The sequence below is a fragment of the Ahaetulla prasina genome, chromosome 2 (genome assembly GCF_028640845.1).
Source record: "Ahaetulla prasina isolate Xishuangbanna chromosome 2, ASM2864084v1, whole genome shotgun sequence".
NCBI classification, from domain to species: Eukaryota; Metazoa; Chordata; class Lepidosauria; order Squamata; family Colubridae; genus Ahaetulla; species Ahaetulla prasina.
The window spans coordinates 184,394,320-184,407,242 of record NC_080540.1 but is presented as its reverse complement, the minus strand read 5'-3'; the positions used below and the strand labels follow the sequence as shown (position 1 = coordinate 184,407,242).

Genomic DNA, 12,923 nt, shown 5'->3' with positions numbered 1-12,923 from the left:
TTTATACTTGTCTTTTGCTGAAGAGGACCTTCAGAAAAACTTTGGGCCAATCTTGGGGAATTTCGAAATTAACATATATTTTTGTTAATTTATTTTTGTTAATATATATATATATTATATATATATATATTATGTATATTATATATATATATATATTATATATATATATTATGTTAATATATATATTGTGTAACAGTTGTTTTCTGTTTATATCTTCTGTTGTTGTTTTTTTTTCAGGCACAGTCTGTGATTTTCGCCTGTCATATGGGCGCGTCTTGAGTAAGCACAGCAAAATCATAGCTATTAACAGGAATCGGGAGCAATTGTTTAAAAATGCAGATTTTCACTGGACACCAAATATAGCCATAAAAGGTGAGGAGCTTGTTCAAGGCAACAATAAGAGAGATGAGAGCAACGTTTCTTAGGGATTTGGTAAGGTGAGAAAAGAGGACAATAAAAAGATGATGCTTAATGCATGCATTGTTATAATACCGGTGCTCAGAGGAAGAAGATCATTGGAAGAGGATTCATACCACCTTCAATTATGTTTTACACAGGGGATGCTGCATTGTTCTTTGTGTGCTTAAACCAAAAGCTGAAAGGCTATTCATGTCCTCAGGATTGGGTAATGAGCCTGAAGAAGGCTGATCAGAGGAAGGAAAAAACAAACAGGTACTCTTAAATGGTACACTTTGTTTGTGTCCATATGTGGTGCAAGACTTGCAGATACTTCTTATTTGCTCTACCCTTAATTACTTTGCTATATAGAAAGTATGACTATCTACTGGTATGTCTCAAATCAGTTTGTGATCTCCAGAGAGAAGGCAGAAGAACCGACAGAACAGCATCTTAACCCACTGAAGCTCTTGCATCATGTAGATTACTTGCTTCCCGAAGACAGTCTACTAGTTGCAGATGGAGGTGATTTTGTAGCAAGTGCTGCCTATATTATAAAGCCAAGGGGACCACTATCTTGGCTGGATCCAGGTATGAACTAAAGCAGTAGTCTAGACTTAATTTCTTTTCATGGATATGGAATGGGTTGATACTTCATAACACAGCCTTCCACTTTGTATTCAACTGCCTTTGAAACAGGAGAAATGCTTCATCCTAAAAAATATCCAGAAATATATTTTGGTTTCCAAATGTGTTCCAATTCTCACTCAGTAAAACCTCCCAACCCACAGCAGTGTTTATCCCCCAGGTAGTATCAGATGAAGTGTGGGCTCTTCGTCTTTGCTGCATTACCACATGGATCAAAGAGAGCAGAAACATTACACTAGAGTGTCAATAAATAATTAGTCCTCAAATTATTTTTAGTCTGAATAATGTAATATAAAATAAATTTTATTCAACAATCTTAAACAATTCTACAATTCTAGCATTCTTATCCATGTATTTCATCATATTTTTTACCAGTTCAGAAAGTATATTTCCTTAATTAGTAATTAATTTATGGCTTGATTAAACTGTGGGTAAAACAGGCTAGGCTTTTAGTACAATGAATAAACTCCAGTATGCATCTTGTCCTATTATAGAGACATGAATTAGTTTGTTGATTTATTTTAATCTACATCAGGGGTGTCCAAACTTGGCCCTTTGGAGAGTGGTGGACTTCAACTCCCAGAATTCTCCAACTAGCAACTTGCTTAAATTTATAGCTCATGCTGGCTGGGGAATTCTGGGAGTTGAAGTCCACCACTCTCCAAAGGGCCAAGTTTGGACACCCCTGATCTACATGTATCCTTCCTTTCTGTGTTCTGTGTAACATACCAATCATGACAGATATTAACAAAGCTGAAAAACAGATACAGTATGTAGTAAACAATCAAAAACGGATGAAATGCACTTCTTTTTAGAAAGCCAAGGAATTACTATTTGGGAATCAGTATACATAACCTGTAGAGTTTCTTTAATCGTGATTTCTTTGTTTCATCTCATTGCAGGAGCTTTTGGAACTTTGGGAGTTGGGGGTGGATTTGCCTTAGGAGCCAAACTCTGCAGGCCAGAATCAGAGGTTAGTATATTGTAGAGAGAAGCTTAAGTGTGGAAGCTAATTCATGGAAAAGCAAATAAGAGGCTAGGTCTGTTTTGCAGCATCTTTCTCTAGCTGCTAAATCTGCCTTCTTTTTTTTAATTGTTAACAGGTGTGGATCATATATGGAGATGGCTCTCTTGGATTCAGCATCATGGAATTTGATACTTTTGTGCGACACAGGGTAACTATCAGCTTGCCCAGTTTCTATGAGGTCTAGGATGACTTGACACCACTACCTTGGCGCAGTCAGCTATGGGAAGCCTTCTCCCCACTGCCAACTCCCCACCACCAACTTCCTGCTGCTGTCTCATTGCATGACAACTCAACACTGGAAATCAGCTGTGGGAACAATTTGCTGTGGGTACTGGATGGAGAGCTGGGCAGGTGGCAAGTGAGCAGGCTGTCGGGGACAGTGATGGATGGGACAGCGCTGATAAGGGAAGCAAATGGGCTTGTCAGTGGCAATGGGTTGGCCCAGCCCAAACACTGATTGAGCAGTTTGGCTGTGGTGGCAACCAGAGCTTCCCATTTTGTGAAGTGGAGAGTGATATGGGAGGCAATGGTTTGGAGCCAACAGTGGAGGTCAAAATGGAAAATCCACGCCACCGCTCTGCAAGTTTTTTTTTTTTAAAGCCACATTGCTTAATATTTGAGGGTACATAGCTGGGTGGATGATTTCATGGTGTTTCTGATAATGTGCAGCGTGTTTTCATGGCGTTTCTGGTCATGTGCCTAATACTTTCTCCCCAAAGCTGGATGGATGATTTCAGAGTGTTTGTCAGCTACCACCTCACGCTTGCGCTTCACAACCATTCAGTATCAGCTGCCATGAACCCAAGAGGGCTAGATAGGAGGCGGGATGCTTTGAAGGAAATGAAACTTCATCGTATCTCTCTGAGATGGGCTTCAAGGACAATCGGCTGGGAACAGAATGCGGTTGCATACTAAACCTCCTGAAGTGGCCATTCTGAAAACATCTTGTTTGAATATGATTGGACATGGGGGACCCAGTTAATGAGAGGCGACTAAGGGAGGGAAAAGTTAGACTTGGAGATTTTGGCAAGTGAGTCTCAATGCATTACTATAATTCATTTGATCTCTAGTAAAATTTTACCTCTATAAGGTAAAGGTAAATGTTCCCCTCAAACATATGTGCTAGTCGTTCCTGACTCTAGGGGGTGGTGCTCATCTCCGTTTCAAAGCCGAAGATCCAGCGCTGTCCGAAGAAGTCTCCGTGGTCATGTAGCTGGCATGACTAAACGCCAAAGGTGCACAGAACACTGTTATCTTCCCACCAAAGATGGTCCCTATTTTTCTACTTGCATTTTTTACATTCTTTCGAACTGCTAGGTTGGCAGAAGCTGGGACAAGTAACAGGAGCTCACCCCATTATATGGCACTAGGGATTCAAACTGCTGAACTGCTGACCTTCCAGCCAACAAGTTCAGCGTCTTAGCCACTGAGCCATCATGTCCCTCTATAGTAGACTATATCTTTCTCAATAAATAGAGTTAAAGATTGTTCTTATTTAGAGGTTCAAGCTGGGGCAGGTCTGACAGCATTTCTGGTCATGTGCAGAGTGCTTTCATGGTGTTTCTGGTCATATGCGGGGTGTTTCCCCCCCTCCAAAGCTGGGTGGATGATTTAATGATGTTTCTGGTCATGTGCAGAGTGCTTTCTCCCCAAAGCTGGTAGGTGATTTCATGGTGTGTCAACTGTCCCTACTTGATCATTTAGAAAAAAAGACTCTCTTGACTCATGGCTAGTGAAAGTATACTTTACTAAAGCCAAATGGTAACAAGCTGAATCTAGCATTTCATGCCCAAAACATAGTTAACATTCCCCTTTGGGTCCCATTCCCCCATGGACATTGATAAGTATCCAATAATATTCAAACTAATTATTTTGGTAACAGTTCCTTGCTGTGCCGCCTTGAGGGTGTTTCATTCCATTGGGTGACCTTGGAACAGCCTGCGGCTCATGGGATAGCATAAAGACTTTCATTTTCCTCTATCTTCCTCCCCTTCATCCTACCTTTTAGCTCTCTTCCCCCCATTTCTCATGACGGCCTGGCATCTAGTGGCAGAGGTGGCGGGGGCGTAGTGCAGGTCAAGATGGGGGCTGCGGGCTCGGCCAGCCCAATTGGGGCGGTGATTGCCGCCGTTTTTCTTGATGTCTGGGACGGCGGCCCCTCCCCCCCCCCGCAATACACGGAAGCCTGTGGGGAGTTGATGAGCTGATGGAGGTTGATGAGCTGATGGAGGTGACGCGACAACGGTGGGGCTGTTTCCACTTTTCCCCCCACCCCAGGCTCTGTGGTGTTTTGGGGGCTTCCTGATGAATTTTGGCCTGAGCCCGGGTGGCCGACTGGGGATTGTTGGCTGGACCTGGCCTGGAAGATGCGTGGAAGATGCCTCCCGGCAACAGATGATGCGGTCGGCATGGCCTTGGCCGAAGGCAGCTGCAATGACGCTCTTCCTCCCCACATCAATATACTATCTTGGTTCCACCCGGGCTCCTACCGTCCTCATGATTGTCCAGTATCTTCCAGTATTATTATCACTGTTAAGAGCTCTCGTCCCCAGCTGGTGGTTTGTTGCACCGTTGTACTATCTTTTAATCATCTTGTCAAACCAGGATTCCGCCACTCCTCGGGACTCCTCTGACGTATTTGCCGTATCAACTTCTTGCACTGCGAGATGTCCCCCTCTCGCGGGCGTGGCCCTCCGCTCTATCGAGGGCCTACCTCGATGACGGATTTTGGAATCCTGAGAGGTGGCATGCATCCAAGAAGGGATTAAGGGTTTTTTTAAATATGTGTTTCCAGAACTTTTTAATTAAATCATCTAAAGGGTTTTTAAAGGGTGGGGTGGGTGGGGTGGGGACACCCACAGGGGGTCAGGCTGGTCTCTTCTAAGGTTCCTGAGTTGGAGGTTCTTGATATGCAGGTAGCTGAGGAGGTTAAAACTCAACCAATTATGGGCATTTCCATCGGCACGGTAAGAGGGAGAGGCAGATATGGCGGAAGTGGGGGCTCATATCATGTTCGGGGAGCACGCTCTCGCTGTTTGCGAGCGATTGCGTGCTCCAGGCCCCCATGCTTGCCTCGTTACCCGAGTGGCTATGCCTCCAGGAACCTGGACCTTTGGTTGATGCTGTGCAATGCCAGGTCCGTCGTGAATAAAGCCCCCCTCATAACCGATCTTATTCAAGAGGGGGGGGGCGGACCTGATGTGCATTTCGGAGACCTGGTTGGGTGCAGAAGGGGGGGTTCCCCTGACTGAGATGTGCCCACCAGGTTTCCAGGCATTCCATCAACCGAGGGCCCAGGGTAGGGGTGGGGGGGTAGCGGTTGTTATACACGAGGGTCTAGAACCGAGGGAGGTCACTGTCCCACAGATAGCCGGTTGTGAAACCCTTCTGGTAAAGTGGGGCCGTGGGGTACAGGTGGGCATGCTGGTTACGTACCTGGCTCCTTGCTGCGTGGCAGCAGCCCTGCCCGAGCTGTTGGAGATGATAGCCGGGACAGCGGTTGAGACCCCCAGACTTATGGCTATGGGGGATTTCAACCTGCCGTCGGTGGGCGAATCATCGACGGCAGTGCGGGAGTTCATGGCTTCCATGGCGGCCTTGGACCTGACCCAGGTAGTTAATGGTCTCACCCACACTGGGGGTAACACTCTGGACCTGATTTTTGTCTCGGGACAGTGGCTTAATGATCTGGATTTAGGGGAGTTAACTGTTAAACCCTTGTCGTGGTCAGATCATCTGCTCCTTAAGCTGGACTTTCGAACCGCTGCACCCCACCGCAGAGAGACGGAGCCGATTTGATGGTTCCATCCCAGGCGCCTGTGGACCCAGTGAGGTTTCTGACGGAGCTTGGGCCGTTTCCTGGGGAATTAGCCCACGGCTCGGCCAAAGAACTGGATACTGCCTGGGAGGCTGCCGGGGCTTTGGACCGCGTCGTGCCTTTGCGGCCTCTGACCCGGCGCCGAACTCAACCAGCTCCTTGGTATAACGAGGAGCTGAGAGAGATGAAGCGCCGGAAAAGAGGTCTAGAGAGTGTTTGGAGGTCCAGCCGCACCGAATCCGACCGAACACTAGTTAGGTCACATATTCAGACCTATCTAGTGGCTATAAGAACGGCGAAACATAACTATTTCTCCGCTCTTATCGCATCGGCAGATAACTGCCCAGCTACCCTGTTTAGGGTGACCCACTCCCTGCTTTCGCAGGAGGTTAGGGAGGACCCCTTGCAGGGTCATGCTGAGGATTTTGTACAGTATCTGTCTGATAAAATCACTTGGATCCGGGACGGACTGGACGCTGATTGGATAGATTCGGGCGAGATGACGGGGACGAGTCTTGTGGATATTACCTGGGCTGAGTTTGATCCTGTGACTCCTGATGACATGGACAGGTTGTTGGGTAGAATGAATCCCACCACATGTTTATTGGACCCGTGTCCCTCCTGGTTGGTACTGGCCACATGGGAGGTGACATGAGGCTGGCTCCTGGGAGTTACCAACGCTTCTTTGGTGGGGGGCATTTTCCCCACTGCCTTGAAAGAGGCAGTGCTGAGGCCCCTCCTCAAGAAGCCTTCCCTGGACCCAGCTGTATTGGCGAACTATCGTCCAGTCTCCAACCTTCGCTTTTTGGTGAAGGTTGTAGAGAGTGTGGTGGCATTTCAGCTTCCCCAATACCTGGAGGAATCTGTCTTTCTAGATCCGTTCCAGTCCGGCTTCAGACCTGGATACAGCACGGAGACGGCTTTGGTCGCGTTGGTAGATGACCTCTGGAGGGCTCGGGACAGGGGATGTTCCTCTGTCCTGGTCCTTTTAGATCTCTTGGCGGCTTTTGATACCATCGATCATGGTATCCTGCTGCAGCGGTTGGAGGGATTGGGGGTGTTCTGTTTCCCTTCCCCCAATACTCCCAGCAAAGAGTCCGTCAGAGGCCTTCCTTTTTTCCTTTTATTTACATAGATACATGTCCTGGCCACGTCTACCCACGGGCCTGCCAAGTTTCTGGAGATAACGAGGAAATTATAGATAAGGCCAGAATTACTCACGAATATATTCTTCCCTCCATTGAAACAGTTAGCTCGCGCCAATTCATTACTTTGTCCAAGACAAAAAACCAGGAAGTCCCGCCTCCTATTTATAGTCTCTGCAGATGTCACTGCATGACAATTATGACTTGGCTTTGTCCCAACTCTTCCGCTGCTGCGCACGTCGATCATGTCTTCGTAATCTTGCGTCACTCCAAAACTGTTCTTGGGGCGTTGCCAAATCAGAAGAAGGCTCGGGAGAATCAGGCCTTGCCGGCCCCTCCTCCCTTTGAGTGGGTGCCAGGGAGGGAGAGGGCTCAAGAGAAGCAGGGCTTGCCAGGTCTTCTCCCTCACTTTCTGAATCATCCGAGTCCAGGAGTCTGGGTCCAGGAACCTGGGTCACAACAGGGGGTGGGAGGCACCGTTTATCGGTGGTTCTCCTCCTATCTCTCTGACCGTTCGCAGACGGTGTTGGCAGGGGGGCAGAGATCGACTTCTAGGTTCCTCACTTGTGGGATGCCTCGGGTCGGTTCTCTCGCCTCTCCTGTTCAACATCAACATGAAGCTGCTTGGTAAGGTTATCCGTGGTTTCGGGGTGGATTATCATCTGTACGCTGATGATATTCAGCTGTACATTTCTACCCCAAATCACCCCAATGAAGCTGTCGAGGTGATGGTCCGGTGTCTTGAAGCCGTGCGGGTCTGGATGGGGAGGAACAGGCTCCAGCTCAACCCCACCAAGACAGAGTGGCTTTGGGTTCCGGCGTCCCGGTACAGTCAGCTTACACTTTCGCTGACTGTTGGGGGTGAAGTATTGGCCCCCAGGGGTAGGGTGCGCAACTTGGGCATTCTCCTGGACAACCGCCTGTCCCTAGAAGAACATCTAACGGCCGTCGCCAGGGGAGCATTTTATCAGGTTCGCTTGATTCGCTAGTTGCGCCCCTTCTTTGACCGGGACTCCTTACACACGGTCACTTACGCCCTCGTTACTTCTCGCCTAGACTATTGCAATGCTCTCTACATGGGGCTCCCCTTGAAGAGCACCAGGAGGCTCCAGCTAGTCCAGAATGCAGCCGCGCGGGTAATAGAGGGAGCACCACGTTGCTCCCATATAACACATCTCCTGCGTGGCCTGCACTGGCTGCCGGTAGCCTTCCGGGTACAATTCAAGGTGTTAGTGACCACCTTCAAAGCGCTCCATGGCTTAGGACTGGGATATTTACGAGACTGCCTTCTGCCACCGATAGCCTCCCAACGACCTGTGCGCTCCCATAGAGTGGGCCTGCTCAGGGTGCCGTCGACCAAACAATGTCGGTTGGCGGCCCCCAGGGGGAGAGCCTTCTCTGTGGCAGCACCAGCCCTTTGGAACGAGTTACCTCCGGGGTTACGCCAACTCCCCGACCTCTGAACCTTCAAGCGGGAATTGAAGACGTTACTATTTAATCGTGCGGGACTGGCCTAAGTGCATTTTAATTATAATTTTAAATTTTAAAGGGTTTTATGTCGGTCTACGACCATTTTAGTTAATTAGGCCTATTAAATATTTGTTTTTAAATTTGTTATTTATATTATGTATATTCTGTGTTTTTAAGATGGCTGTAAACCGCCCTGAGTCCTTCGGGAGAAGGGCGGTATAGAAATTAAATTATAAATAAATAAATAAATCTAGCTAAGCAGGGTCAGTGCAATGGGATGGCAGGTCTGATTTCTTCTGATTGCTATATGATTTCATGGATGCGTTCTGCTAGTCTTCTGGCTGTTTGTCCTATGTAGTACACTGGAGTAGAGAATAGCTTCCTCCCTTCATCACTTTTTCAGTTTAACGTAGTTATTCCACTCTTTCAGATACCCGTTATTGCCCTTGTGGGGAATGATGCCTGCTGGACTCAAATTTCCAGGGAGCAAATACCCTTGTTGGGTAGCAATGTAGCTTGCGCTCTGGATTACTTAGGTGAGTTAATAGTCTGCATAATCTCATGTGATTTATACTAGAAATACAGGTAGTGTGAAGGCAAAAGAGCCTGGGCTCTCAGGAAGGACCAGCAAAAGAACATTTAGTTCAGCCTCTTGGCTTGAAACAAATCCTGCTTCTGTCACAAATTTCTGATCTGATTTCAAATAGAACTGATCCCTGCTAAGTACATCTGTTGGATCAAAACTAGAATGATTACCAGGATCTCAGATTCCCAGGCTGGCTTCATGTATATCATGTATTTTGTCCAAGTTGATAAAAGTCTCTAAGCACCTACAGAGATAAGCTTCTGCTTTCCATCCTGTAATATGGAGAATATGTATATACTTTCCTCTATGTATTTACAGATAATTTGTATTATTTATAATTTATAAATAATACTTATAAAGCTTGTTTATTCAATAAAAACTGGATCTGATGCAGTTAATCTTTGCTTAATGACCAAAATTGGGACCAGGAGTTCTGTTACTAAATGTTGCAGTCACTAAGTAGATGCTCCCATGATCATAATGGGCTTATGATATCACTTTCCATTGGGTTGTTAAGCAAAAATATTATGTGATCATAACTTACAATTTTACTTCCATGGTCTGTTAGCTCTGCTTGTTGCAAGCTGGTTGGGATGCAAGTGAATGGCAATCATATGACTGTGGGATTCTGCAACAGTTGTAAATGTGTACCAGTTGCAAAGCATGTGAATTGTAATCACATAAACACAAGCAACTGCAATGGATTGTAAATATGAGGATTGGTCTCTAAGCTATGTTCTATATCATTGAAACTGAATGGTCACTAAATGAGGCAGCCCAGTTCCTCACCTTCTCATGTATCATGTATTGCATCTTTTTTTTAAAAAACATGCACAATTCCCTTCTCCATCCCTTTTTTTATGCAATGCTTAAAACCTCTAATAAAAGTTAGATGTTATGATGTTATTGTGGATAGATACTTAAAGCTGACCTGCAGTAGCAAAGCTTGTCGAGGAGGGAGCTGTTGCCAACTTGGTGACCAATCTAAATTTTTAGAGAGAAGGTTCCCTGTTGGATTTGCATAAAGCATGCTTTTTCCCATGTTGATGAGTGATGATTTTTTTTTTTTTGCAGATTACCATGTGGTGGTAGAAGGTTTAGGAGGGAAAGGTTTGTTGCTCACACGCAAGAATGAGGACCAAATGGATGACATCATCCGGACAGCACAATCCAAATGCAGGAGTGGACAGCCCATCCTTCTCAATGCATTGATTGGGAAAACAACCTTCCGTGAAGGCTCCATTGCTATGTAGGCTGTGGCTATGGCTGCAGTACCTGAGAGTTATATAAAGAGTAGAATCTCTGCTTTGCATGAAGGCTCTGGCTCTGTTGAACTGTCATTAAGTTAGGGGTTGGGTCACCCTGAGAGCCAGAATAGCTAGCTATTGTTAACAGTTAGTAAGCTTTGAGGCCTTCTGTTATGTCTTTCTGTTGTCTCACTTTGCTTCTGTTTTTGTTGGTGAAAGTCGCTTTAATTTGGTGGCTCTTTCCTTTTTTTTTTTAACATGGTACATTTAGCTTGGTAAACCCTCATTGACTGATCCTGACTTGCAAATCAAAAAAAATGTCTATGTCTAATGGAAAAAGCCTGGGTGGGTAAGGAGGGAATTTAATTCTTTTATTTTACATTGTGGCAAAAATCTATTTCTCAGAATATGGAAAACTAGAGAGTATATTAATAACAATAGAATGATAGTGAATACTCACTATCTGATAGTGAGTATCATTGAATACTCAAAATATCTTGTGATAAAAAATAATACAAATGTGTGACCATATATTCAAACTATATTAGAACTAAAGTTGTCGTTTTAAATATGTCGAATTACTTTTTGAAGTTTAGAAAATTAAATGTAATTGTCAAAACAACTTAAATGAACAAAATTAATTAATCAGTTTTATTTTCTCCTTTGGATTATTTATTAAACCTGGAAGAGTAAATAATGATCTTTGAATGTTTTTTAAAAATGTGTAATGATTATAGTTTGATTAAATTTGAGAGTGATTTTGTTAAGACATTTCTAGTTATATGTGTTTTGCATATTTTGAAGTTTTGTAGCTCTTAATTTCCAAAATATTTGGACAAATTGCTCAATTGATATAATTTAATATATAATGTGATACATATTTGTAGTTTATCCAGATTCGATTAATGATTTATATATTTTTATAGTGTGCTTTAAGGAATTTATTCAATACAAATTGGACATCAAATAAAATCCACTTAATCTTTACTTATTTTTCTATAGAAGTATACTATTTCAATACAGATAGGCATAGCTTGCTCTGAAATAGACACTGAAATAAAACTACACAGAACCACATCTTCCAAATTTAGTGGAATTTAATCCCAAGTGGTTCTAGATTGAGTAGCAGTAAATTTGTGACAACTTTTTGAATATAATTAAGATTAAAATTAACATTTATAAAATTAAAATTTTTACTTTTGTATGTGTGTGTGTTCTAAGTGTGCTATCACTTAGAGGCTCCTAGAGTCATTCCAGGTTAAAATTCTGACTTCTAATTCAGGCCCTCAGTGGAAGGAAGGTTGGTAGACATTGTTTTTTCTGCAGTTCTAATTATCCTCTGAAGTCTGTGTATGTCTTGTTGGGTTGCAGAACCAAACCAGACAGTTATAGAGATGCAGATCAGGGGTGAAATCTGAAAATTTTCCCTACCAGTTCTGTGGGTGTGGCTTAATTGGTGGGCGTGGCTTGGTGGTAAGGTGACTGAATGGGCATGGCCAATAATAATCAATAATAAAAATAATAAAGTATACAAAACTTGGGAGTGCACCGGTCTACCTTCTTTGAAAATAGAGGCACCGGTCTACTAGCCGCCTACAGCGCTAATCAACTGTAGTGTGGCCCTTTGAAGCGCATTTAAGGCCATTTGCAGCTATATCACCACCGAGAGCTTCAGGAACAGTGAAGAGGAACAGCGAGGCGTGGGTGGTGGTGGTGGGACAGGGATTTTTGCTACCGGTTCTCTGAACTACCCGCCCCCATCGCTACTGGATCACGAGATTCGGGAGCATTTTACCCCTGGTGCAGATGACAGATTCAATAATTCCTCTGTAGAACTGGATCAGCAGCTCCTTGGGCAGTTTGAGCTTTCTGAGTTGGCGCAGAAAGATCATTCTTTGTTCTGCTTTTTTGATAACATTTTTGATGTTAGCTGTCCATTTTAGATCTTGCAATACAGTAGAACCTAGAAATTTGAAGGTTTCTACTGTTGATATTGTGTTGTCTAGTATTGTGAGAGATGGAAGTATGGAAGGGTTTCTCCCAAAGTCTACCACCATTTCTACAGTTTTGAGTGTGTTCAGTTCCAGATTGTTCCGGTCGCACCATGAGGCTAGTCATTCAATCTCCCATCTGTATACGGCAGGGGTGGGTTCTAAATTTTTTTACTACCGGTTCTGTGGGCGTGGCTTATTTTGTGGTCATGGTCATGTGACAGTGGGTGTGGCTTGATGGTCATATGACTGGGTAGGCGTGGCCAACTCAATGTCTCTCATGTCAAGGGGTACCTCGCCTGGCCCCTCCCCTCCCAGCCATTCCTTGTCACACCCAGCCTTAACGTATTTATAGTTCTGCAAAAATGTTGTTCACCTTTTTTCAACTTTATTATCTACATACTATAGATCAGGGGTCTCCAAACTTGGCCACTTTAAGACTTATGGACTTCAACTCCCAGAATTCCTCAGCCAGCTTTGCTGTCTTAAAGTGGCCAAGGTTAGAGACCTCTGCTATAGATGCACTTTCATGGACCACTGAAAGGAGGAAATGGCTCACATGCTTTGCCCAAGAGTGTGATAGGCAACAGTCTTTT

General features: G+C 44.6%; 1 protein-coding gene across 6 annotated transcripts in view; it reads left to right on the top strand.

Annotated features, from left to right (window-relative positions):
* The window catches only part of ILVBL (ilvB acetolactate synthase like), a 36,915-nt gene extending 25,592 nt beyond the window's left edge, over window positions 1-11,323 (top strand). For all 6 annotated transcript variants that reach the window (XM_058166744.1, XM_058166742.1, XM_058166741.1 and 3 more), the window contains 7 exons: window positions 238-372; window positions 558-672; window positions 818-987; window positions 1,947-2,017; window positions 2,148-2,219; window positions 8,934-9,039; window positions 10,164-11,323. In XM_058166744.1, the coding sequence (XP_058022727.1) occupies window positions 238-372; window positions 558-672; window positions 818-987; window positions 1,947-2,017; window positions 2,148-2,219; window positions 8,934-9,039; window positions 10,164-10,342 (848 nt within the window). In that variant the 3' untranslated portion in view covers window positions 10,343-11,323. The remainder of the gene's footprint in view (window positions 1-237; window positions 373-557; window positions 673-817; window positions 988-1,946; window positions 2,018-2,147; window positions 2,220-8,933; window positions 9,040-10,163) is intronic.
* Window positions 11,324-12,923: the final 1,600 nt, after the last annotated feature.